We start from the raw sequence: 27,482 nt of genomic DNA, 5'->3' as shown, positions 1-27,482 counted from the left end.
GGTTGCACATGGGAGCAGCATAGACAGGATTGCAATCCACCTTAAAGACATCAGTTTACTTAAATACATCCACGCGACACAGAGAGAACATGCATACGCCAAATGAAAGAGAAAGGGCAGGATTTGAACCGCTACCCCTGGAGGCACGAGGCTGCAGTGCTTCCTACCATGAGCTTGTGTTTTCATTAATTGCTGGCCCATAATCCTGAACAGAAGGCACGTGCGAGGAAGAGACGGGGTGGGGGCAAAAGGTGCCGCTAGCCCTAATGTTAGAAAGTGTCCCCCTTTTGAGGTTCTAAGCGCCCCTTTTCGATATTCGAAGATCGTGCAAAATTTACTCTCGGCGACTCCCCCCACCCTCGGTCGGCCAAATGTACCCTAAGCCACGCCACGCCCCCCAGTTCGAGCACCTGCCCCTCGGACAGTCTGTGCTGTGGATAAGCGGTTCAAAGAAGGCAGGATGGATATAGTGCTGGCCTTTCGTACTTTTGCGGTAGGCCTAGGTCATTCTAAATAAATAAATGGTAAATAATCATAATAACATTTGGTTATGCTCATATTTATAAACCTCTCTCAAGTGTATTGGGAATTATTAGTGTCTAGAGGGAACCAAAATATACAGCAAATATACAAAGTTATAATATCATATATAATAAAACGCACCGAAAGCCCACTGGAATTCAGGACAGCGGCTATTGATGGTTGGGTGCCAATTAAATCTTACGTCCCTATAACATGAACAGACTGATGGATGGAGTGTACCTGGCAAAGGTTACCTTACAGTCTGCTCTTCTGTCTGCCTTTATTACTCTGCTTTTCTTTCTAACATTTCTCAGGTTCTCAAATGAGTGCAAACGCGCTGTCTATGTATTTAACACACCGTAGACAAAGAAATCGCTTTATTGCTAGAAGATTAAGTGTAGTTTTAAAAGTCTATATTTATTTATATGTATAATTCGGGGTATTTCGGCCACACTTAAAGGATCCTTGTCGGACGCTTTATAGAAAATACTGAAATATGGAATGAAGGCACAGCGCCTGGGAGCTGCGAGCCTCCTAGGAGAACATCTCGACAACATCGCAGGCTGGAGACTGCGTCCGTCAGGAAGTCGTCCCTGCCCTTTTTTTTTTGCTTTCGCTGGGATCCCATGACTGGGTCCTGCCGGCCGTGTGTTTACACCACAGTCGGTCAGGTAGATGTTAAGACAGCAGCACGGCCACGGGATCCTGATCAGCTGAAAACGAGCAGGTCTGCGCAGGGATGGCATCTCTCAGCCTGGGGCCGAATTTATCCCGAAAAAAAGGGGCTGCCAGGGCTGGTCTCGTCGAAAGGAAGAACCTGATCACAGTGTGCAGGTACCGTGAACATGCCCTGCGGTGGCCGTAGCTGGTGTGAGATGAAATCCGAAGGATGCGGCTTTATGTGGTTTAGAGGGAATACTAGCGGTCGGCGAATTAGATGATACGGCATTTCACGGGGCGGCGAGTCGCAGTCTTCGCTTCTTTGTTTAGCTTAGGACTGACGCGCCTTTTAGGTGTTATAACAATAGGTGAAGCACAAGATTAAACGTGCATCGCATAGTAAAATCGGTGAGGAAATTCGGGGAGCGAGTAAACCACACAAATGCTGCAAAAGTCAATGTACTTAGATGGGAGGGGAGTGATTTTATCTTAGAGCAACTCATACATGGCTTGTATAACTACTATGTTGGTCAGGTATTGCAAATACTGGTAAGCATCTAAAATGTATGTTTTTAATGACCCAAGGCATGGTTTGTGGGCTACTGATGCGTTTTGGGCTCCTAAGGCGTTTTAGCTTTGCGGCGAATCCAGATACAAAATGTTGACAAACGGTAATTATGTTTGGTGCACTGGATGAAATGCAAACTGGCGAAGTTGTTCCGGTGCCGGATTTGACATAAGGCTGTCTATCATGTCGGGTGTGTCTCCTATCTGATAAACGTGTTGTCTTCTACATCATTATACGGAAAAGTCTTAAAAAACTAAACCTCCTCCCTTTTTGTTCTAAAAAAATACGCAAGAACCAGTAAAATCGTAACCCATGACTAAAACAGTGGTCAGTTGTAGTTTTTTTTCCTTAGAAATAAATTGATAAATCAACCCTTTAACCTGCTCTGTCGGACCAGGTAAGACAAAAGTCAATCAGATCGATTGACGAGGACGTTTGTCTTGTGTATATGTAGAGTTGGTTTTGATTTGATTAGTTGTGTCATGGATACCATCGACTTGCTGATTATTCCTCCATGTTTCAGTTAATAACTTTAATAATTGTCTTCTTGCACTGATGCACTTGGAAAAAACGTCTTAATAAATGTTGCACCACTGGTATGGATAATTATAAATCACCTGTGTTGTTATATCTCCACTTCAGATGAGAAGCCTTGGAGGTTTGTATAGAAAAACAGAGATTTGATGAACATGCATCACACTCCTTCAATAGGACGTCCCAGAAGTTTTAGTGCCATACAAACAGCAATTTCTCAAACCATATTTATTATCACCGTGAATTTTATTTCATACTGAGAACTATTTGGCTTTAACTACTGAGAAGCACAATTATTTTCCAGACGGTTCAGAACTGGCATGCACACTTCTACAGATCTGAGTGCCATGAAACTGCAGACAATGAGGGAGATAATTTTAATGCAATTATAATAATGTAACATAGTGAAAAATACCGTGTCACAATAGCACAGGGCCATGGTGGTAATGCAATTGGAAGCTTTTAAAATTCCTACCCAGTGTGTCTGGTGCGAGCAGGCAGCCAGAGACGCAGAAGCAGGCGTGTGTCCTGACCATCAGGTATAACGGTCCGGTCCACTTCCGTGGCAGCTGCAGTCTCATCGAGGGAGGGGGCACTGAGCTGAAAACTATCAACACAAGCCACCTGCCACAGACGTCTCCAGGCTGCCATTAGTGGGACGACCAGAGTGATGTGAGAGTAATGATCAGAGAGATTATTACCATAGGCATCAAGGCTGATGAAATGTTTAACCACGTAGGCGGAGGAAGTGGACAGAAACTGCAGCAGGCAGAAGAAAGCTGTGGATAAAACATCGACGGGGGTTTCAGTCAGATCCCCGGCGTCAGTGGGCATGGTGTCTCCCCTCCTCTCTGCACTTGATGCAGTTGTGGTTTTGCTGACATGTGCCACCACGACAAGGAGACGTGCTGTGGGTGTCTGAGGGGAAACATCCGGAAGGTGCTCTTTGTGTCTTGGGCCGAAAGCTGGGCAGTGACGGACAGAAAGCTGCGCCCTGAAGCAGGTTTCTGTCCCATTCTGCTATTTCTGGAAAGTTCTATTGAGAATCTCATTCCGTCGCCCGTGGCGTTTGGTGTAGCTCAGAATGACAGTGGCTGAATCAGCTTTTCCAGCTCCATGAGGAGGGGGCCGCCCTGTGATGCTGCAGGGCCGCTCATATCGGGGGGGGGGGTTCTGATTAAAAGTCCTTCTCCCTTTCATGCAGGAATAAGTCTTGGTGTGATTTTATTCATATCCTGTGCTGGTGCTTTACCCTTGTAGGGTTATTGTGCCCCATTGTAATACCCCCCCCCCCCCCTTGCCATGTGGCTCGCGCATGTAGAACTGATATCTGTGTCTCACACCTGGGTCATGATTCCATAACAGGCGTATCACTTTGAGGTAAAACAGGAGATGAGTAACACTGGTCATGCCAGGGGTTTGTGGGGAGCAGAGAGAGGCAGTTTGACCTGATTAAGGGGGGAGAGCTGTCAGGGTGGGGGGAGTGAGGAGAAGGCTGGCAGTGCAGGAGGGTGAGGAAAAGGCCGTCGGGGGGCAGGGGGGGAGAGCTGTCAGGATTGGGGGTGGGTAATGAAAAGGCTGTCAGTGTGGGGTGGGGGGATAGAGGACGGCCACCAGGGTCGGGGGGGGGGGAAGGACCATCAGGGCAGAGGAGTCAGGGAGTGAAGAACACACTGTCTGGTTGAATTACCCCCCCCCCCTCCTCAGAAGTCATACCTTTTGTGCTGCGGGTGTGTCCGTCTCAGCCCCCCCCCCCCTCTTACTGTGTGATGTGACATCAGACTCGCTTGATAGGAGAACAGAGCCCAGGTGCTGAATTGAGCCTGTGAGTGAAGGAGGTGAGACTCAGTCCGGACTCTCTCTACACTCCATTGTTTCACTGATACTGAGTTATGAGATCAATCAGGCCCATTAACCCTAATCCTCCAGTACCTCATCAATTAGTGCCATAACGGCGGTCTGGCTGTAACGCGGTTTCACGCCACTCCTGCGCTGTAGCAAAGGCGTTTGAGAGTGATCTGCTGTTTAATGCTGCCATCGTCAGGCAATGAATCCCCTCTTTATGAATGTGCCACGTCTCCCCCAAACTGCAGGTGGAAAGACTTTTAGAGAGAAATCAGCATTGTGTGGTTGACTAACACATGTGTTTTGTAACTATAGCAACTGAAATTGCTGGGAATTCCCTTTCACCATTTTTTGCATGTAGTTGTACCTGATTAATCCACAGTGGCTACTTGAGATCGCCGCCATCCGACAGTCAAACCCTTGACCTGACCAAGTTAAGACTTTTACACCATCATCCAGCTGTTGTGAACTTTCTTCATTTAACGATGTGAACTTTAAAATGCTCTGGTGAGCTGGTAGAGTGACGTTTTGGCTCCTCTGTAAGTAAAGTGCACACTTTGTTTTGTCTGTTGATAATAGGGCTGGACAATAATTCGATACCAATATATATCGCGATATAATTTTTTTCAATAACGGTGATACGATTTTTAAACACATTTCCGATATTTCGATATACATATATACTGTATCATATAATATACAGTATATGAATAATCAGCCTGTTTAAATGGAAATATATTATTGTTAATAAGCTGAGTCTGAGAGTTTTATTTATTTGATAGTTTATTTCACATTTCTTGTTTGTAAAGGCTAAATACAAATAAAAAGTGAACCTTATTTTTTTTTTGTACTGTTTTTATTAAAAAAAAAATTATATAATTTTAATAGGAGGAGCCTGGAGGTATTATAGACTTTGCAAATTCAGTTTGCAGACATCCATTGTGTGTGTCCTCGGCAGTTTTTTCCTGAGTCTTTTTAATATTGTCCATATCGATATCGGAATTATATCGTATCGACCAAAAGTAAGAAATATATCGTGATATAAATTTTTGCCATATCGTCCAGTCCTAGTTGATAGTGGCGACATTGCGTCCTCAGACCTCTGAGTTTGTGTGTTTGTCTTCTGCTCCGGTTCCGTATCTTATGGCATGCTCTCCCTGTGTCCGTGCACTTTTCTTCCCAGAGACGAGGTTTAGGTGCACTAGTGTCCTTAAATCTCCCTTTCTGCGTGTACCTCCATTCCGTGCTGGACCTCATGGTGTCCCATCCCGCATGTTTCCTGCCTGCATAGCCTCTTCTCTCGCCCTGCATTGGCTAAGCGACAAGGGGAAAGCAGATGGACGTGTACTTTATTTTTTTCCAATAATTTTTTTTTCTTGTCTAAGATGGGTGATGGTTTTCACCCAGTTTCACAGCTGAATGTCTGCCAGACAGACATTACTATACTTACACATATTTAGACAGTAATAAGAAATTTAGACATTAATACCTTGCATTAATACATTCATCAGACACTTTTGTCAAAATGATATCCAAGTGAGGCAAATAACATGTTGCAAGGGGTCACCTAAGCGTCAATGTAACTAGGCTGAGCTTCCAGTGAATGCCCAGGTACTGCTAGGCTGAGCTTCCAGTGAATGCCCAGGTACTGCTAGGCTGAGCTTCCAGTGAATGCCCAGGTACTGCTAGGCTGAGCTTCCAGTGAATGCCCAGGTACTGTTAGGCTGAGCTTCCTATGAATGAATGTTCTGTGAATGTGGTGGTTCTGGTCCATTCAGACAGTTGGTCGGTCAGATCCCCTGCCATACGGTGACTTCTTGGAGAGTCTAATGGCCGAAGGTAGGAACTGCTTCATGGAGCAGTGAGTCTGGATCGGCTCTTGGACCAGAGCCGGCTTTCTTGTTCAAAGTTTTTTATGGTATGACAGACTTCATACGGAAATTAATGTACCCAGAAGTGCAGTCTGTTAGTCCATTGATATCCTCACCATATGGTTCGCAGAGGACATCCCAGTCAGGAGAATCCAGGTTAGTCAAGGGTACAACAGCTCGCCTTATACTACTTGAGTGATTCTGGTTATTTAAGGGTCCAACAGCAGGCTGTCTCCCTGGAGTCCATGCTGTTTACCGCTCCCCTGCCGCTCCCAAGTGACTGATGTGGCTCAGACTTGTGTTCTTTGTCAAAGGCTTGTTTTGAAAAGCTGTTTCTTTGGTGTAACGCTGAGCGGAAATGTAGCATCTTATCGCTCAGTGACAGGAAATGAGCTCCACGCTCAGTGACGTGCAGACGGGCTGTACGCCGCTGTCCCCTAATCCTGCGGTCACATGTGGGAACGTGTCCTCTGAGGCTGGGTCACCCTCCTTTTTCAGGCGAGATGAGATCACATGGATTTTGGCAGGACTCTAGAAGGTGTATGTTATTAATAATTTTCAGTGTGTGCGAGTGCCATTGTACTGGACGCGTTCCACCTGGCTGGTAGGTCCCCGCAGAGGGGGAAAGGCGGGGTCTGTCTCATTGGACGGCCCATTCCCATACTGTCCACCACACTGACCTTTTTTTGCAGTGTGCCTTTGGGAGATTTTGGAGCACAGCCTATTGCCAGTTCAGCAGAAACTAGACAACTGCTTCATCTCTCAGGACTTGGGCTGGGACACATCTTTTACCTGGGGAAGGCGTGATGTTTACACCAGCAGGTTTGGCCCCGGAAGCTGGACTGGTGTACTTTTCCACCCACAGTAAGGCCCCAATCCAGGGTTCCAGAAGGTTTTGGTTGACCTTTACCGACCAGGTCACACACCGTGATATTTGACTGTCCCAGGAATGTCGTTGATTTGACTTAACGGTTGATTTGTCTGAATGGGAAAGTGCAGCATACCTGCAGATGTGTTTGAACCAGCTGGAAGCATGTGCCCAGTGTCACCTGTCAGTCACAATCAGTATCGTCTGTCTGAGCCCATGCGGGGGGGTGTATTACGGTACTATGATACAAGTTTACTGGCTTAACGAGGTTTCCTGAGGCTTACTTCTGAGTTTTGGGTACTAAGAATCGTAACTCAATTTTATACAGAGAATGTACTTCATAGTAATTTGTGCTGCATGCCTAACCTGCTCTGAACAAGTTTAAGCACAGGCTTTCGGGCGAAAACGGGCCCTTTCTCCAAAGATCAAAGCTGATTCGGAGCCGCTCTCTGAGTAAATAGTAGTGATGGGTGATACCACTGATTTTCTTTTCTACCTGATGCCATGTAATGCCAAGGTTTTTATCCTGATGCCTGAATTCGGTGCTGGGTGTCATGGGTGGATTCAGTTTGCCAGGGTGGGTGAGGGTGTTGGCAGTAATGATTGCTAGCAAAGGGTGGCCGTTATTTTTCATCCTTAGTGTAATGCTGACACCACTGCTTTTATGTGAATGCGCACAGACTCTGATTAAAAAAACGCTTGTTTTTTACCCCGGCAGACTGTAGAGGAAGTGGGTCCAAGTAACTAGAGGAGACAGGACCGAAACATCTGATTGGTTGGTCCCACCGTGAACTCCCATGAGATTAAAAAACACTGAGTCAGCTTACTAAGTTGTTAACTGCCATCATAGTACCATTTAACTTTGATTGGGGCTATCAGGGTTAGTTAAAGCAGTTGTATTGAGTTAACTGCGATTAAACGTGCTTCATAGTTCACTGGCCAGGTGTCACCTGAAGTTGTCGCCAGAGGTTATATGCATGTTTACAGCTATTCCTCTCACTGCCTTATTATCTTCCATTCTCACTGTGTGTTCTTTGGGGAACCGTCTGCAAAATTTCATATGAGTTTAGCCACAGAAATCCTCTTGTCAGCAGCATTACTGTCATGCATGTTCCAACATGCCTGCACTCACCAAATAAGCCGATTTTAATTACAGGCACTTAATTATTTGGGCCAGAGTGTCCGAAGCCGACGGCTGGATCTTCCTTAAGTCAGAGGCTCCTCCCTCCTGCTCCGTCATGATGCTGCTCTCTCAGTGGAGCTCGCCCACAGCGTGGTCTGTAAAGCGGGCTGCTCTTATACAGCGCTTTTCTTTCACAGTCGTTCTGCAGACCCCAGGTCCTGTTGACTTGCTGTCATAGATTCACGGGTCGCTCAGTCCAAATGGAGCTTAGCGTCTGAACCCCAGAGTGAAAATGGTGACATGAATGCAGCACATCTTCAGGAGGCAAATGCTAAGATATAGTCTGTCTCCGGGGGATACAGTAATTTTCTGCATAGTGAGAATAGCTTGATAGCAGCAAGTATGGCAGATCATCAGTGCAGCCTCACAATTATGGTGCACATGTTGTCTCAGATAATCCAGACACACCTACAATCTCTGCCAGACACACCTACAATCACCTACAACCCAGTACTGTCACGGTACCTGAGCTGTTTTCAGGTCTCTGGCAGGTCATGCTCACTAATCCATCACTAACACATCAGTGTTGTCCAGAGGTGGAAAGCTCAGGTTCAGAAAGTACAAATCCAGACCAAGACTTCATTTCAACCAATCAGTGGAGTATAAAGAGTCACAGTCACCGGTGCTCAACTGGTGGGTTGAAACAAAATCTCGGTCTGGATTTTTTCTTTCTGAACCTGAACTTTCCACCTCTGGTGTTCCCTATCTTTAAAATTTTCTAACATTTTAGAAATTTTTATTTTCTAATCAATAAAAATCAGTTGAAATACAGACTCAAATTATATAACTTCATAGACTGACGCCAGGGGCAATGCTGACAAGTTAATCTTAGAACTGTTATGGTCGTGCGATCTTTGGCTACCTGTTTGGGGAAAATGGTTTAAAAGAATCATTAAATCACAGCAACAAATGACATAATCTTAATATACCTAAAGGTTAAGGTGATGTTAACTGCTGTCCACAAAAAACATGGCATTCATTGTAATATGATCTTCAAACAATCTCAGGTTCATAAGAAGGACCCTGACTCTGTTTGTCAGACCTGCAAGATTTCCGCCTTGTTTGGGTCCTGAAAATCTGCCCCCAGGCAGATCCCAGCCAGCTGATTTGGGCCCAACCTTCCCACCCTGGTATCTGCACATCTGGACCTCGGGTCTCCCACACCTGAATCCGGTCACCGTCCTTGTGACGATGGTCCACCTTCCGGCCCTGACGTCGCCTGAACTGTTAAGATGTTTCCGCTTCAGCTTCTCTGCCTAACTGACTTTATTTATAAGCCTTTCATGGTGCTAATTAATGTCTAGCCCTTCGCCTTGCCGTTCTGTGTCTGACTGTTCTTTATTATTAATGTAGCCGCATGATTCCATCAGATTATCAGGCTGAATCATCTTTGTGATGACGGTGCTTTTTAATTGCATTTTCTCACACTGTGATCAGTCAGCCGTCTCATGTCAGTTTTGTGTCTTTCATCAGGTGACTTACCTTTGGAAACATTTCATGGCTGAAAGAGTTTAATATCTAATATAATTTCTGCTTACATGCACTTCAAGAGCACCGGGGTGGGTTCTGCTCTGATTCCTGGATTCCAGGTTTTAAAGATCATGTTTTATTTAATTAGTGTCTGATTGACATGACTTATAGCAGGTGAGACCTTGTTAACGCCTGCACTTCACGGGGTTGGTAAACCCACTATAATGCCTTGAATATCCATGATGAGAGGGAGGGAAATCAAGACCCACCCTGCAGCCCTGGAATTTTAGCTGCTGAAGGGCAGAAATGCCAAGTAAACAGGGATTTGATGCTGAATGGGGGGGTGGGGCTGCTTTCTGGCCTGTCACCGCGTGATTCGCTTCATCGCCCCGAATCTGTGCAGTGGGTTGCCGTTTGTCACGCTTCTCTGTGTCTCTCACTCCTACATGCGTTGCGCTTTATCCCGTCCCCAGGAAACCGGGGCCTCTGGAAAGGGTTCCAGTCGTCATTAATTTGCATTCTGGCTGAATTAACCAGCAGCGGCGACACGGAAACTGGGACAGACACGTGGATGGCGGGTAGGGTGGGGACTGCTGTGTTAAGGCGTCTCGGCCGGCTCAGGGAGCGGCGGGTAGGGTGGGGACTGCTGTGTTAAGGCGTCTCGGCCGGCTCAGGGAGCGGCGGGTAGGGTGGGGACTGCTGTGTTAAGGCGTCTCGGCCGGCTCAGGGAGCTGCGGGTAGGGTGGGGACTGCTGTGTTAAGGCGTCTCGGCCGGCTCAGGGAGCTGCGGGTAGGGTGGGGACTGCTGTGTTAAGGCGTCTCGGCCGGCTCAGGGAGCGGCGGGTAGGGTGGGGACTGCTGTGTTAAGGCGTCTCGGCCGGCTCAGGGAGCGGCGGGTAGGGTGGGGACTGCTGTGTTAAGGCGCTTACATTAGCTTAAAGTTGGGCAAAATCATTAACACGCTATTTTATAATAAAGTGTTGAATAGCTCATGTAATTTATTGAATATTGCACTGAAAGAGAAAAACAGAACGGAACTGGAATACCCATCGTAAAGTCGAAATATCGTGACACAGACCACTACAATGTGGGGAGTGTCTGTATTTATGAAAGTAATCTCATGGACTTTGACCCATGCATATTTGATGGGGAGAAAATCTACTTTAAAATCTACACCATAATGCATTAATTCAGCCCACCTGAAAAACACTGATTATTCCATCAGTTCATTTCTTCACGCTCGTCGGCCGGGTGACATGTTTGTTACCTAACCAGCCCGGACGTGTCGCACGCACGCAGTTCATGCCGTCATTCCTGAGTCCCAGTCTGCCCCATACAGGTTCTCTGTGAAGACCCTGATCGACCGCTCTTGTTTCGAGACCATCGATGACACCTCGCCAGAATTCGTCAACTTCGTCTGCATCTTGGAGCAGATCCTGAGCCATCGTTTGAAAGGTAGGTGCTGCATGGAAGTGTCTGCTGTCCGTCACTCTTCTGAATGTCACCTGGAGCTTCCCGTTGATGCCGCTGCTGTCTCTGAAGATGTGTGTGTAGAGCCGGCCTACACTCCGAAGACCTTCCTCACGCTGGCATTTACGCGGCGTGTTTAACATTCTCTGCACGTCCCGTGTGCCAAGCCTAAATGCGTGTCAGTACTTTTCCCTCAGCCTAGCGCTGACTTTACATTCCCGGCAGAGAGTGTGACTGACAGGACAACCATAGCTGTAGGTCTGACCAAGTGATGTGGAGACAGGGGCTGTAGCATTGGGGGCAAACCGACACCCACGCAAAGACGTGATTACCTAAACCACTGGCCTGCAGGGAGGCGACACGGAGCGGTTTAGAAGTGGCCTCTCTGCTGTGGCGCTTCACACTCGTTTGTGTCTCCACCTTGCATTTAGAGCACAAACAAAAGATGGAGCTTCATTTTGGATGAGTCACTCAGCATTTCCTCCACTTTAAATGAAAGACGTCAGACCTATTGTGCCCTGAGTGAACAGCTGGGATATTTTAACTATAAAAATTATCGTGATTAACAGAAGTTTCAGAAGATAGTATTGAAATAGACTGAATTAAGAAGCCGGTGGCAGCGGGAGGTAACATTTAGGGAGCAGAAGCCAGATAAATGAGAGGACGTGACTGTTTGAAGAAACAGGAAACCCATAAGTGCACGTTCCTGTGAAATGTACCACAGCATTGCCGATTCTATTCCGACGAGGTGCGTTTGTGAAATGACGGCCGTCGGGTCTGACTGTCGGTGTAGCAGCAGCGCGGAAATGTCAGCCTTCTGCCGCAGTCCCCAAAGGACTCGGAGGAATGGAAAAATGCACAGTCCTTATTCAGAGTTTCAGCAGGTATCCGGCTAAGCTGTGGTTAAGGGAAATGAAGAGTGTGTGATGGTAGCTGGAGGGAGGGACGCCCACTAAGCCACGTGAGATCTGTGGGGAAACGTGACATTGCAGAGTCTGACAACATCTCCACTGCAGCGTGGACAAAGGTCACTGGTATCGTAGGCAGGGCGGGACACGGGGGCACAGAAGCCCTTATGCTGCAGTCCATTTACCTCGGAGGTGGGAAGTCGGGGCGGAGAATGACGTCACACCTGAACTAACCCCCTTACAGTAGGACAAGTCGGAAAGCCACTTAGCAATACCAGTGGTTCAGAGATATGACCAATCATTTTTCATTCTGCCCTCAGAACACTTTTGTGTGCGTAAATCTCCCACGAGCAGTTATGTCTCTCACAGCCAGCAGGACCCCCCCCCCCCATCTTTGGTCTGATAGCTGGATCAGTCACACCCAGTGCATTCTCACTTTACTGGCCTTTATTTGAACTTACTAGGGACAAGTCATACTTCAGTTTTACGGGACACTTTCCACACACAGGGTGAGTGACGTACATTTTGTCATCAGCGTTTTGCGCCAGATGGTGTAACTGTAGCCCAGATTTTAATGTCCAGCCGAAGTCATGAGTGGCGGAGTCACCTGCAAGGACATTGACTAGGTGTTTCCATTAGGTAGCAGCACTTTATTTCAGGGAGCAGAGGTCAAACAAAAAAGAGACCGCTCCGTGTGTCTGCTGTCACGTCCGATGATGTCAGGTGATACTCTCGCAATTTCCCCCCGTGGATCCATTTGGGTCTTTGCATAGTTACCCCCCCCTTGCTCATTTAAGTTGTTTAATGTTTTTCTTTAGCAGAAACAGTCGCAGGAGAAGATGCAGTCCCACGCTGCTGATTGGTGGATGACTAAACCTCATGGTCTCCATCAGACACTAAGCATATCCTTGTGCAGTCTATGTCTATGCCTGGTCAGCTTAGCCTCAGATACTGGGGCGCTTGAATCTGTGGAGATCTTTCCCATTAGTTGTGTTTGCTTCAAACAGGGTCAGCCATGTGTGACAGGCTGATGAAATAGGGGGCCCCCTGGTGGCTGTTGGGCCCTATGCAGTTGCTTAGTTCGCTTATGCCTTGGGTCAGCCCTGGCTTCCAGAGCCTTACTTTGGAGAAATAGAGACATGCAGAGACTCCTGCTTTGTTCCACAGACCACCCCCGAAGTGCTATCACATCCTACTTTCACAGCTAGAGCAAAAGGATAAGGCTTAATGTCTGCCTTTCCGCTGTGGTTGGTGACGCGCTTCATTCAGGCCGTTCTGTGGACGTCAAAGCCAAGTGAAGAAGAATAGGGGAGTTTGGCGTCCCTGGAAACGCCCCATCTCTTCAGCAGTCCGTACGCGCGCCAACTGGCACACTGAAAAATGTCATGCTAAGAAGATCTTTCTTCTGATGGCGTCAGTCTTCGCACCTCGCAGCGGGAGAAGGCTGCTTGGCGTCCCAGCCTCGTCCCAGCCTCGTGTCAGCCTCGTGTCCCAGCCTCGTGTCAGCCTCGTGTCAGCCTCGTGTCAGCCTCGTGTCCCAGCCTCGTCCCAGCCTCATGTCAGCCTCGTGTCCCAGCCTCGTGTCAGCCTCGTGTCCCAGCCTCGTGTCCCAGCCTCGTGTCCCAGCCTCGTGTCCCAGCCTCATGTCAGCCTCGTGTCCCAGCCTCGTGTCAGCCTTTGTTCAGATTATGGATTAATCTTTCCAGATGACACCTTCTCTGCGTGCCTTTGCATTTAGTGTAGCTACAGTCACATTGATACACCCCCATTCTCGATTTTCATAACTGCCCGAAATGGGTGACCGTAGACTGTGCCGTTTGCATGTGAAGCTGCAGAAGACACTGGTTGATCATTCGTCATCATTTAAGCTGATGTGTGATGTAATTTTAACCTGGAAATAAAATATGGGGCACTTTTCATTTGGCTGAGACGCCTCTGACTCAGTCCCGTTCTCATCACTTATTGAAACCTTAGCTAGGCCTGTTCCCTCACGTTCCCACCCTGAGGCATTCTACGATTCATCAAGTCTCTGTGTCTTTGTTGGGCTCGAATTCCTCTAGAACGGAGTCCCGGGGCTGCTTGGCGATGAGCAAAGGCGGGAGTTGTGCCTCGAAAGGACGTTAATCTTAATCAGGTTTTCTCATAATCAGCTAATGTATCCTAACTATAATTTAACGTAAGGAGAGGAAAAATGACCTCAGTAGGAGGCCTTGTTATTCTTGTCCTCCTTAAAGAAGACCTGGCCTGAGAACGTCTTCGGCGTGATGGTGCATGTATTGGTTTTGCAACAGATGCTGTTTATGCTGGTTATTGGGTGCTGATTAATTACTGTAGTGGAAGGAGGACTGTGGGCTGAAGACCTGGAAGGGATGGTGGTACAGTATGGTGCCCTTGAGCACCACAGGGTGCTGGATCTCCAGATGGGCTGCAGAGGGCGGACCGTGCTGATGGACTCCTCTCCCCTGCTTCCAGGGCAGGTTACCTGGTTTGGCTATGAGAGCCCTAGAAGCTTCTGGGACTACATCCGCGTGGCCTGCAGCAAGGTGCCTCACAGCTGCATCAGCAGCATCGAGAACATGGAGAACGTCCGCACGTCACGGGCCAAGGTGAGACCAGGGCCTTCAAGCCAAGGCGAGGAGGGTGGTGCTTGGGTTCATCATCTTCGATGGGTAACGGGAGGAGGTGGGGCTTGGGTTCACGGTCTACCAGTAGCTGAGACTGGAACTTTCCAGGTCCAAGGTAAGAATGTAAACTCTGCTCGGGCCGAGGTGAGACTGCATCCACCAGGGATAACACAACAGGGATGAGGATCACATCTCACCAGGGTCCAGGACCATATGGTGACCCCGTCACGGGGAGAGGTAATCATCTCCAAAATCGGTGGGCTTAAAATATACCCATGGGCTTTTTATTGAGCAACCAGAAAAGATAGAGGTACCTGATTAGGCTGTTTAAAAGGCCATTGTGATTATGCCAGAGGAAAATGGCTGCATCTTGTCTGCATTTCCTCATCTGCCAATCACGGATGAGCTCTGATTAGATTGGTTCCTTGAGGGTAGGTGGGTGGTGCTTACACAATGTAGGGATGACAGGAGGACATACTGAAGCACCATCATACAGCATCGCCCAACCATGGTGAATGCTGTATCATGCTATGTAAGAAGGTTCAGGTGCACGTGCCTTCGGACCTGGCGGGGCTGCTGCATAAATGCTTAAGGAATAAGGACATCTGTAGCTGGATATGAGGGAGATGCATGGGCTTTCCTCTGCCTCACCTGCCTTGGAAGGAGTTTGCTCATGTTCCGGCTCCTCCGACACTTACTGAGCGTTCTTTCACTATATGCCTCCATTTAGTTAGAGATTAAATGGGTTTGCATAAATCCCCTTTTACTGAGTTAAACAAAGACTTGTTAACGCTGACTTTGACGTGCTCTGACATCCTGCTTCCAGCAGGACTTTACTTTCACTGGTTCATTCCAGCATTTAAAAGGCCATCAATTGTACATCTTTCCATTCTATAAAGCCCACAATCACGAAGCTCTGCCCATGGGATCAGGCTGGAGAACGTCTCCTTTTGTAGGGTTAAATGACCGTTTCAGGGCTGTGAGGGATGGACACACCTGAAGAATTACACACCGTCTACGAAAATTGTGTGTAAAATTCATTCAAGTAGGGGGGAAAAAGTGATATATTTGGAGGAGTAGGTAGTGTAGGGGTTGAGAACCAGAACGTTGTTGGCTTGAGTCGGAGGAGGACCCCGCTGAAGGACCTTTGAGCATTTATGATACTTTAGATAAATCCCTGAGGTAAGAGTGCATTTAAATGATACATGTGCAGAGACACGGGTGTCCATGTAGAGGTGAGGAGGAGCTGATTCCTGGTTCCCGTTTTGTTCCTCAGGGCCGAGCTTGGATCAGAGTGGCCCTCATGGAGAAGCGTCTGTCCGAGTACATATCCACAGCGCTCAAGGACTACAGAACCACCAGGTGAGGCAGACGCCGTGGCCCCAGGACCATCCACCTGTCTCAGTGGCCCTGGGGCCCCTTACAGTCATGCTGGTGTCTGGCCGCTTCCGACATGAACATTGATCTCATTGTGTTCAGCTTTTCCTGTTGAATGCAGTAACTCTGCCGCACATCAGCGCGTAGCTGATGTTTAAAAATCATTTTGGCTTTTGCAGTTTGCTCATTTGGACGGCCACTTACGTCAGTAACTCTCCGCTTATCTATTTCGGTTAGATACTTCAAACTCGGTTACTCGACTTAGCAATTTAGCGCATGATGTAGTGTAGTGGTTTCTATGGCGACGCATTTGGCATTGCGTAGGGGAGGCGTCGTCACGGGGATGTGTTACCTTAAAGTGGCTTAGTGCTTAGCCTACCATAGAGGATGTGACTGGTTGCCATAGAGTACTGACACGTTAGAGTAGCCTAACAGTTACTGCAGTACCATGACTTAAAACTGTTTGTCATTGTGGTTGCCATAGAGGTTGATTAATTATCTCCCAGACTTAAGTGTTTGTGTGTGCTGGAGGAGTCCTTGCTCTTGTTTTTAAGACACTGAAATACATTCCAAGTCTCCTTAGACGCTGTGTAATGCAAAATAGAAGCTTTCCGGCGACTCGGACGTGCAAACGAGCTGCTTTTGATCGATACAGGCGCTTCTATGGGGAGGGCTCCGTCGTCCTGGGAGAGGAGGCGGGGCTGCTGGCGGACATGCTGATTGGGCTGAATGCCATCGACTTCAGGTGAGAACGGGGCCCGGGGAGGCGCCCCCCCACGCTACACTCCAGTCAGTATAATGTGATGGCCTCACATATGCACTGGGGGGTGGGGAAGGCATCACACAATGCACTGGGTGACTGCTAGGCTATGGTCTGTCTATTGCTGGTTATAGGGCTACAATTAACGACAATAATAATAATACAAATATTAATAATAATAAAAATCTGAAGGAATATAGTGCATATCTAACCCACCACAGCTCCCCTGTATGTTACGCTGCATTGATGAGTGAAAAGACACAAAGCAGAGCATTTCGGTGTCGTTTCTCCTTCGCGTTCCAGCTTCTGCCTGAAGGGGGAGACACTGGATGGCAGCTGCCCGGCTGTTATCGACTACACCCCCTACCTGAAGTTTACCCAGAGGTATGAGAGGTGGGCCGAGAGGAGGCGGCTCGGGGGGGCAGTTCACGCACATCGACGCTGGATCCGGCACCATCACCCCTGAAATCGGATCACCGTCCTGCCCCCCCCCCACCCCCATTGTCATTGGTTCGACATTGATCAACATTGAGAGAAACTTGGTCATAGATCACAGAACTCATGATATCATAATTACTGTGTAATTGAATAAAATATGCAGTTTTTTTTAATTTTATTTGCTTTTGCGCACTGTGGCAGCCATCATCTTTCAGTCCTCCCCCATTTCACCATTGCTCCTCCCGTGCCCCCTACCGCTAATACAATGCTCCCCTTTTCTCTGTCATTCCCCCCCACCCCCCAGTGTTGACAGCATCAGCAGTGACGAGGAGGAGATGCGCACCTTGGGCAGCAGCGGCAGTGAGGCCAGCACCCCAGAAACGGGGGGGTCCACCCTCCTCCTGGACCAGAGCAGCTGGTTTAACAAGTGCCGGAGGGTGGAGCAGAAGTACAGGGTGGCACTGGAGCAGAAGGTATGGAGGCGCCGTGTGTCCAGGGGGGCGCCCTTCCAGGGTCGTCCTCCGGGGGGCGCCCTTCCAGGGTCGTACTCCAGGGGGCGCCCTTCCAGGGTCGTCCTCCGGGGGGCGCTCTTCCAGGGTCGTACTCCAGGGGGCGCCCTTCCAGGGTCGTCCTCCAGGGGGCATGCTCACTGCAGGCGTGCTGATTGGAGCAGGACTGGCTGCATTCAGCAGAGGTTTCTTTGATAATTATAATGATGATGATGATGATGTTTAATTTATATAGCACCTTTCTGAGCTCAAGGTCACTTTACAAAATATAGCAGCATCGTATCGTAATATCGTAAGACTAGGGCGGGGTCGGCCAGGAGAGATGGGGGGCGTCGTTGTCCGGGACTCGCTTCCTCTGACTCCCAGGTCACAGCTGGAGGAGAATCTGGGGAAGCTGATGTAGTCTGTCCCTCCATCTCCCCGGTGTCTTTAATCGGCGCTCGCTCTCCGCGCCGCCGTAATTGGATTTGTGGCCGTTAATAACGGGCTAATGGAGACGCCGGCAGCTAATTCGCCAGGAATCCGCCGTATCCGGCTGCCTCACGCGCCATGTGGGGTTTCTGTGGGCTTCACCCCCGTCCAGGCTGCCACAGACTGTGGCGTCATGTGGGATTTACGGGAAGATTCTCCCTGCGCACAGTGTAGCTGAAGTGAGGCTTAAAATGGAGAAAACTAAACATCCAAAGAAGGTGTAGTTTGACAGCCTCGTCTTCAGTGCCACCTTCCTTCCTGACTTATCGAAACGTTACTGTAATGTTTTATTTTAAGCATTGGATGTTTTACTGGGACTAAACCCCTCTTACTGGGAATTGATCCTGCTTATGAAGCGACTGCGTCTCTATGACTCTGCAGTACTGTGAGTGGCTGGTCGCCTCACAGAAGTCCTGAATTTCTCATTTCCTCTAAAGATTTATGGCTTTTAAATTTTCGTTACTCTGTTTTGGATTTCTGCATCTGTCAGCTTCTCACCGGTTGTGATTAGACCTACTGTGCATTCATTGTGCTTCCATGGTCATCTGAGGCGAAGCTTTAAGTGTTTAAATGAAAAGCCCCCCCTCCCTCACCACAGGGAGCATTTACAGATGACACAGCCGCAGGTTCAACGCAGTGCTCTCTGCAGGCTGATTAACCTTGGCTTGCTTTTAACCGAGTGGACCATCTCCGTCTGGGTAGGGCGTTGGTGCGAAGGCGACGATGTCATCCTACGTGATTCACTTTTAAAGTTACAATACCGTCACCAGTATTCAGTGCTTGTGCTTCCTTCTACTGTAGCGATTCAGAGCTGGTCATGAACCCACAACCTCCTGTTGTGGGTTCTCCTTTCTACATGGCCTGCTGCCCTAATTACATGTTGTATCACTACTTCCGTCCCTGTTGCCTTTACACACATCCCGGTCCTGGATATCTGGATATCCACAGCATCTGTTTGATTTGTACTCGCATATGACTATATACAGGTAAAGTGTGGTATTCCGTGGTGCATTGCCACAGGCACCCTGTGAGGCTGGCACGCCAGTTTGATCTGTCCCCCCCCCAGGGCTACCTGGAGGAGCTGGTGCGGCTGAGGGAGGCCCAGCTGTCGGAGTCGGTCTCCCAGAACAAAGCGCTCCTGCAGCGGCTGGCTGAGGCCGACCTCAGTCACAAGCTGGAGAAGGAGCAGCTGGAGTACATCGTGCTGGAGCTGCAGGACCAGCTGTGAGTGCTGCGCATGTGAGCCCGGCTCTTTCAAAGGTGCCAGGACCCTGCAGTTAGAGACCGAAGCAGGCATACGCGTTGGTTTCGTGTCTGCGCTTCCATCAAACCCCCGGCACTGCGTGAGCCGAGCTGCCCTTCGTAGGGTTAGAGCTGAGAGGCATCGCATCCACACTGTAGGCCCGGCCCGTAGACCGGCAGCTGGCGTGAGATTGTTGACGGCTTACGGGGAGGGTAACGATGGTCGTAATGACACTGGCGCCCTGAGCACACATCACAGAGCCTCCCTGTGTACCGCCCCAGGACTGTGCTGAAGAACCACGACCGGCAGTCCAGGCAAGAACTCACGGCTCACCTCACCAACCAGTGGCCGTCGCCGGGATCGCTCGACGCCAACGCCGTCGCCCTGGATACGCTGCTGTACAGGAAGGGCACCAGCCAATGGGAAGAGTGGGTGTCTCACGCTTCTGGGTGGGCACCATATTACCCTCAGAGAGTGCTGAAACGCTCCTCAGATTGTGTCACCACACATATTCACATAAACACACCATGGGCCGCTTGGGGGGGGCTCCACCTGAAATCTGGGGTGTAATGCATCCTCCAAAAGCCTGGTGGCACTGTTACTTTCTGTGCCTGCATTTAAATTGTATTCCCATTAAAAATACTGCTTTACAAGGAAGGGGCTGAGACTCTGGGTGTTTCTCAATGCCAAGATCAGAGTGGTCTTGCTAACATGCCTCCCAAGAACAAACTTGGAGCGCAATGAATCATGGGATTGGTCTCGTTTGGTGAGGATGCAACTGATGTATTTGGGGCGGGACGGGAGGGATGGGGGGGATGGGGGGGATGTTTACCATCCTCTACATGTGTTCTTAGTATTGAAACTGGTCTTCGGTAATGGAAGATGACGTAAAACGAGTAGACAAGTATGTTCAAGCAGGCATATTGAGAAACACTCTATGAGTGGGAGAAGTTTGTTATTCATTATGGAATTCTGAGAAATATATATAGGCCCTTTGGTAAGAATATTCCAGATTGTGCCTTATCTGGACGATCTCTGTGAACTAGTGTCAGGTGGATTTGTTTTTTTATCCCTGTATATTCTTGTGGTTGTGTTGTCATTATACCATAATTAACATGATGCACCTCTTTATGAGCCCTCAGGACACGTTGTGCTATGGTGTGTTGGATGGAGTAGGTTGTGTACTTTGTGTGGTATATGTATTGTGTCTCGTTGTGGTAGGATGTGCATGTATTGTGTGTGGTATACAGTATGTATAGTGTATCATACTGTGGTAGTGTGTGTATTGTGTGTGGTATATGTATTGTGTCTCTTGTTGTGGTAGGATGTGCATGTATTGTATGTAGTATATGTATAGTGTATCATACTGTGGTAGTGTGTGGTATATGTATTGTATCTCAATGTTGTAGTAATGTGGGTATTAGAGATGGCACGATATTTTTTTTGGTCTGAACCCGATACCGATATAAAAAATTGAGAATTTGCTGATTCTAACTTAACTTATGACAGTCACAATACGCATGTCATTAATAGTTCAGTTGTACTACTTATCTGCTTAAAAAATGTTGTGCATAAGTAAATGTCTATAAAGTACTGAAAAGCTGGGATCTGGACAAATGTTTCACCCGTCATCCGTGGTGATTATTGCACGAGCCATATAATCGAAATTACATTGTGACGCGATCGTGACAGCCCTATTTGTATCAATACATTTCAAGCTCCTGCTCTGACCAAAATCCTGCCTTGCTTGCGCCTGCTCTGATCATCTCATATGCTCTGAGCAGAACAAAAGTTGAATGTATGTTTTTTCAAGTTTGAGAACCACTGATATAGATGAAGATCTTCATTTTGAGACAAATTGCAATAAAATTGAAGCAGCAGCACAGGATGGTGGCAAAGGAAGCAAAGGGCGGCTGCAGAAGATTGTTGATCTTGTGAGAGCAGTAACTCTAAAAGTATTTGATGGATCTCTTTCAAACTTTCAGACTTCCTAAGACTTCCTGTATAGATTATTGCCTGGGATCTAGTTTATTTTCAGACAGATTGTGCCAAAAACAAAGCAATGCTTTATGCTTAGTGATGGCAAAAAGAAAAGCAACTGCTGGGGAGAGTGTAGTAAGGTAAGGGATTGCAGAGGTTGGGGGTGTTGGATGGGCGGGCAATGGGGCTGTGTGGGGAATACATTGTTGTTGTTTCAACAGCATCTAGCTTGATTATCATTTTGTTATTGCCCATGGGAAAAGCTTATCACCCAGAGGGCAGATGCCAGGCCCAAACTGGGGGGTAACCCACTGGAGCTGGAAGGTAGATGCCAAGGCAGATAACGGGGGGTGGGGGACCCTGTCTACAGTGATTCCAGCTAGTGAGAGATCACTTCTGGTCAAGATGGATGGACTCCAAGGCCTCCTGGCCTCAGTGAGGAGAACCAATAGGAAAGTGACAAGTGCAGATTGATGTGCTTCACAGAATCCGAGCTACAGACAGACATAGCAGCAGGAATAAAAAAAAAAAAAATCAGCAAACTGAAAGGGTGGGTGGCATAGCTGTCTTTATTCACTGGGGGGGGTGGCATAGCTGTCTTTATTCACTGGGGGGTGGCATAGCTGTCTTTATTCACTGGGGGGGGGTGGCATAGCTGTCTTTATTCACTGGGGGGGGGGCATAGCTGTCTTTATTCACTGGGGGGGGGGGCATAGCTGTCTTTATTCACTGGGGGGGGGGGCATAGCTGTCTTTATTCACTGGGGGGGTGGCATAGCTGTCTTTATTCACTGGGGGGGTGGCATAGCTGTCTTTATTCACTGGGGGGGGGTGGCATAGCTGTCTTTATTCACTGGGGGGGGGTGGCATAGCTGTCTTTATTCACTGGGGGGTGGCATAGCTGTCTTTATTCACTGGGGGGTGGCTTAGCTGTCTTTATTCACTGGGGGGTGGCTTAGCTGTCTTTATTCACTGGGGGGGGGGCATAGCTGTCTTTATTCACTGGGGGGTGGCATAGCTGTCTTTATTCACTGGGGGGTGGCTTAGCTGTCTTTATTCACTGGGGGGGGGTGGCATAGCTGTCTTTATTCACTGGGGGGGGGGTGGCATAGCTGTCTTTATTCACTGGGGGGTGGCATAGCTGTCTTTATTCACTCACTGGGGGGGTGGCATAGCTGTCTTTATTCACTCACTGGGGGGGTGGCATAGCTGTCTTTATTCACTGGGGGGTGGCATAGCTGTCTTTATTCACTGGGGGGTGGCATAGCTGTCTTTATTCACTGGGGGGGGGGGGGTGGCATAGCTGTCTTTATTCACTGGTGGGGGGGTGGCATAGCTGTCTTTATTCACTGGGGGGTGGCTTAGCTGTCTTTATTCACTGGGGGGGGTGGCATAGCTGTCTTTATTCACTGGGGGGTGGCATAGCTGTCTTTATTCACTGGGGGGGGGGTGGCATAGCTGTCTTTATTCACTCACTGGGGGGGTGGCATAGCTGTCTTTATTCACTGGGGGGTGGCATAGCTGTCTTTATTCACTGGGGGGTGGCATAGCTGTCTTTATTCACTCACTGGGGGGGTGGCATAGCTGTCTTTATTCACTGGGGGGGGGGGCTTAGCTGTCTTTATTCACTGGGGGGGGTGGCATAGCTGTCTTTATTCACTCACCGGGGGGGTGGCATAGCTGTCTTTATTCACTGGGGGGTGGCATAGCTGTCTTTATTCACTGGGGGGGGGTGGCATAGCTGTCTTTATTCACTGGGGGGGGGGGGTGGCATAGCTGTCTTTATTCACTGGGGGGGGGGGTGGCATAGCTGTCTTTATTCACTGGGGGGGGGTGGCATAGCTGTCTTTATTCACTGGGGGGTGGCTTAGCTGTCTTTATTCACTGGGGGGGGGGGTGGCATAGCTGTCTTTATTCACTGGGGGGGGGGGTGGCATAGCTGTCTTTATTCACTGGGGGGGGGTGGCATAGCTGTCTTTATTCACTGGGGGGGGGTGGCATAGCTGTCTTTATTCACTGGGGGGTGGCATAGCTGTCTTTATTCACTGGGGGGTGGCATAGCTGTCTTTATTCACTGGGGGGTGGCATAGCTGTCTTTATTCACTGGGGGGTGGCTTAGCTGTCTTTATTCACTGGGGGGTGGCATAGCTGTCTTTATTCACTGGGGGGGGGGTGGCATAGCTGTCTTTATTCACTGGGGGGGGTGGCATAGCTGTCTTTATTCACTGGGGGGGGTGGCATAGCTGTCTTTATTCACTGGGGGGTGGCATAGCTGTCTTTATTCACTGGGGGGGGGGGGCATAGCTGTCTTTATTCACTCACTGGGGGGGTGGCATAGCTGTCTTTATTCACTGGGGGGTGGCATAGCTGTCTTTATTCACTGGGGGGTGGCATAGCTGTCTTTATTCACTGCCCAAACATTTGAAGGTGAACGTGGAAAATCAGCTGCCCAGACATTGAGCTGCTGGCTCTGAGCCTGAACTGTCTGACTTTAAAAGTTAAGATCGGGTACAAGCAGAGGTGCCGTTAGACCCCTCGATTACAGGAGACTGTTGCTCTTTGAGGTGGTTCCTGAGGTAATTAACACAAATTAAAGGTAGTGACTGCTGAATTAATGCTGGTCCTTCACATCCATGTCTGCCCCCATCATCTCAGAGGTCACGGCACTGGCAAGGCCCTGAATGACAGCACCGTTTTCTGAGAGGCTCTTCCAGGCTGCTGGTCCACGTGTCGCAGCCAGATGGACTTGGTGAAGGGTGCTTTATGCAAATCGCCTGAGAAACAGCCTAGACGCAAACGATGAGGCCCCTCCACAATTCTGACTTTTTTTTTTCCGTGTCACATAGGTACTGCTTTTCTCTGTCATGGTGTGCTGTCGCAGGCTGTGTTTCCCAAAGGTGACATTTTCAGTTGTGCCTTTATGATATGTGGCCCTACTGATGCCTTGTGGGATGGAGATAATTAGCCTGATAATGAGCTTCCCTCCCTGCGGTGCGGGAGGGAGACATTTTGGTGTGTTTCAGCCTCTGTTTGTGTCCTCACATTGGGCCGTGACGGGCAGCATGGTGTCCCACCGCCTCGAGTGTCACAGCGTGAAGTAAGAGAAGTGACATTTTCCACATCGGCTCAACAGATGGTGCCCCCACCCACAAAAACAGTGTTGAAGTGGCTCATGTACTGTGCTGGTTTAGAGACTTTCAGGGGTGAAAGGTCATCGAATCAGGAAGAGCATCACTGTCCTGTTGGGGATTTCAGCAGAGCGAACCCACAGTGCTGTTGGATGCATGGTTGGGTTAGGATGTGGGTTCGCAGTTCAGCCCAGTTCAGGTGCTCGTATTTTTTTTGTTCTGGTCACAGGAAGAGTTTCCAGAGTTTGGACCAGCTGTCTGCTGACATGACCCTGTCCCAGACGTCGCTGGACCCGGTACACACGCAGGACCTGGAGCCCAAGCCGGGCCGGTCCCGCTGGTTTAGTGAAGGTACCATCGGTGCTCCAGTCCAGTGCTCCCAGTCCAGTGCTCCCAGGCCCCTAGCCCCTCCCCCACCTGCTACATGCACCTTTAATGAGTAACTGACTTTTGCTGCAGCCTTTTGCTAAATAAATTTTCCTTAATTGGCTGATGCTGTATCTGAGGCATTTAACAGTTACTGTGTTCGTTCTGTTGTTGCAGGGGACCCCAGATCCTCACAGTGTTCCATTACACCCTCAAATTAACCCCCAGTCCTGTAGGGTTCAAATGCCTGCCCATGATTACTATAGTGTCTGTTCATCCAGTCAAACCCACCCCCCCCTTCCTCTCTCAAGGCAAGGAAGACACCCCCTCGCTACGCGGCCTGTGTGGATCTCTGACGTCTGTGGCCAGCTACAAATCCCTGGCCAGCCTGAAGTCCCCTGAGTGCCTTGTGAGTCCCAGCACGGAGATGACCAGTCCAGGGCTGACGCCCTCCTGAACATTGTCTGGTCGTGGTCCCCCCCTGGTCTACAGTCCATCATCCTTCATCGTCTCTGTGAGACCCGCTGGGAAGGCTGCACCCCCCACTTTGGACTGACTTGGTTGCTCTTCATGTCTGTCTGTTTCTTGGTTTAATAGAGCATAATTTAGGTCCATCTGTTCCAGTGAGATTTCTATGCGTGTTTTTTTTATTTTTTATTTTAATGCATTACCAGGTCAGAGTGCCCATTACTGTCGTTCGTTATCATCAGATGTTTTTTTTTGTTCTGCTGGCTATTAACAGACACACTGGACTAAACGGCAGCATCTTGGCGGTCAAAGCAAATCTGTCCTGTCACGCGAACGACAAGAGTGGCCGAAGCACTCGTGATGGTCTCTGATTACTGAGACCTGCTGCGACCCGCCCCTGAAAAGCGTGTGACTCCATTTCTGTAGTGGAGGGGAGTGGAGGGGGGCGGGTGGAAGTGCAGGCAAATCGGCTGTAATTTTCAGTATCACCCTCGAGGAGAATCGGACAATCAGCTCAGAATTTTGGCTTCGCTGTACGCTTCCCTGACAGGAGGGGGCAGTATTGAGCGTCATTTATGTACTGCCCTGTGCCTTCATCGCCCCCCAGCCCCCGTTTATTTACCTCTGTTGCTCATCATGAATGTCCTTTATCTAGTGACGCTGTTAAACAGTTTTAGTTTGCATGATCGCCCCCAGTTCGGAGGTGGTTTTATGTACCTACAGCAGAAGCTGAGTATCACATAGACAGCGCCAGTGAGCCAATTCCAGCCCAGACTGGGATGTCTGCTTATATGCTTGGTGGTGCTCCTGGCGATGGTCAGCTCCATCTGTGTCTGTGCAGCTTCCAGCCATCTCATTGTCTAATCCCATGTTTGTGGATGTTAACCTCGAAGCACAAGACGCTCTCCTGAAAGCCTCATTGGATGCTGCATGAGGCTCTGGGGCATTAGGCTTACTGTGGATTCACTGAAATGGGCAGCCAGCCCAATTTGTCATGGTTGTCTTAGACAACAGCGATACGAAATCAGGGCTAATTTACTGCATCGACTTCCCTGCACAAACAGGAGTGAATCCATGTGTGTCGCAGTCCTTTTAATGCTTGAAAAGGTGGCGCTGTTACACACTCATGTAGTCAGTCAATAAATTACCATGGATACAGAGAGATTGCGCTGTGAAGTAGACTTGTTGAAGTGTTTTGGTGGTAGCGATAGGGTGATTATCCATTTTTAATGTCTGGATCTTTTTGTTGATTATTTGCAGGCCGGTTAGGAAGATTTATACCACCACTATATAGAGAGTAAAGGTCTTTCAGTCAGAGCCAACGCAGAACTGCTTACAGGCCATTGCTGTATACTACTGGGTATAAAGTAAACATCTTCCAAGTTTCTAGAAAGCAGTGGGGAAAAAAAAACAATTGCCTCATATCTAAAAAGATAATCGTAACTGCTGCACAACATCGTTATTCTTTCATGTAATATGAGTATAAAATTAGTTAAAATGGTATTTTTACAGAAATTTTCCTCATGTTTTCCCAGTTTTGGGTTGGATGGAAAACATTGAGCCTTATGTCGGACCATCGGTGTACTGCGTTTGAGTCTTTACCCACCCGCTCGGCTCCGATGCACCCCCGTGCGACACCCCCGTGCGACAGACACCCGGCCCTCCTTCCCCTCATTTTCCAGACGCCTTGGATTGCGCGCCTGCAATGAAATGTAAATTGCTGTTGATCCCCTGTAATCTCTGTTGTTGCCTGTATTTCATGATGCGTGCGCATAATTTAGAATAAATATTTAAGTCCTCATTTGCGTGACCTGCCCCCAGCATTTGGGACGTGACCTTTGAATGACACCATGATTCCGTCTATTCTGTGTGTAGGCGAAGGGTCTTGGAAATCATTTAAAATTTTACACACGTTTACAGAAAATAAGCTTCTTAGTATTTAGGATGGATGTCTTCTGGCGGAGAATATGGTTTACCTATAGACATCAGGTCGTAACTACAATTGTAACATTTTAAATCTCGGTATTTCTCACTGGAGAGAGATCTCTCGGCTGGCCTGGGAACGCCTTGGGATTCCCCCGGAGGAGCTGGGGGAGGTGGCTGGGGAGAGGGAGGTCTGGGCATCCTTGCTTAGACTGCTGCCCCCATGATCGGACCATGGATAACTGGCAGAAGATGGATGGATGGATATTTCAGTGGTAGGTTACATGCAGGCCTATA

General features: G+C 48.7%; 1 protein-coding gene across 9 annotated transcripts; it reads left to right on the top strand.

Annotated features, from left to right (window-relative positions):
- The first annotated feature begins 943 nt into the window (after positions 1 to 943).
- rundc3b (RUN domain containing 3b) lies at positions 944 to 27,110 on the top strand. 9 transcript variants are annotated; one of them, XM_023844526.2, is made up of 11 exons: positions 945 to 1,356; positions 10,861 to 10,976; positions 14,372 to 14,505; positions 15,800 to 15,885; positions 16,556 to 16,645; positions 16,964 to 17,053; positions 17,403 to 17,571; positions 19,145 to 19,302; positions 19,603 to 19,770; positions 24,658 to 24,779; positions 25,106 to 27,110. In XM_023844526.2, the coding sequence occupies exons 1-11, from the start codon at positions 1,262 to 1,264 to the stop codon at positions 25,249 to 25,251; spliced, it is 1,374 nt and encodes a 457-aa protein (XP_023700294.1). In that variant the 5' UTR covers positions 945 to 1,261; the 3' UTR covers positions 25,252 to 27,110. The 9 variants fall into 9 exon arrangements, with proteins under 9 accessions (XP_023700299.1, XP_023700294.1, XP_023700296.1 ...); XM_023844528.2 differs by having other exon boundaries at positions 950 to 1,356; positions 19,603 to 19,749; XM_023844529.2 differs by having other exon boundaries at positions 954 to 1,356; positions 16,964 to 17,044; positions 19,603 to 19,749.
- The last annotated feature ends 372 nt before the right edge of the window (positions 27,111 to 27,482 follow it).

The sequence above is a fragment of the Paramormyrops kingsleyae genome, chromosome 9 (assembly GCF_048594095.1).
Source record: "Paramormyrops kingsleyae isolate MSU_618 chromosome 9, PKINGS_0.4, whole genome shotgun sequence".
Taxonomy (NCBI): domain Eukaryota; kingdom Metazoa; phylum Chordata; class Actinopteri; order Osteoglossiformes; family Mormyridae; genus Paramormyrops; species Paramormyrops kingsleyae.
Note: the sequence above shows the minus strand (reverse complement) of the source record. Positions and strands in the feature narration are given on the sequence as shown.

Bases quoted from the DNA above. Each gene is read 5' to 3' on its own strand.
- rundc3b (XM_023844526.2), top strand. From the start codon at position 1,262: ATGGCATCTCTCAGCCTGGGGCCGAATTTATCCCGAAAAAAAGGGGCT. The intron at 14,506-15,799 runs GTGAGACCAGGG...TTTGTTCCTCAG, and splicing joins TCCGCACGTCACGGGCCAAG to GGCCGAGCTTGGATCAGAGT. The intron at 17,054-17,402 runs GTGGGCCGAGAG...CCCACCCCCCAG, and splicing joins TTTACCCAGAGGTATGAGAG to TGTTGACAGCATCAGCAGTG.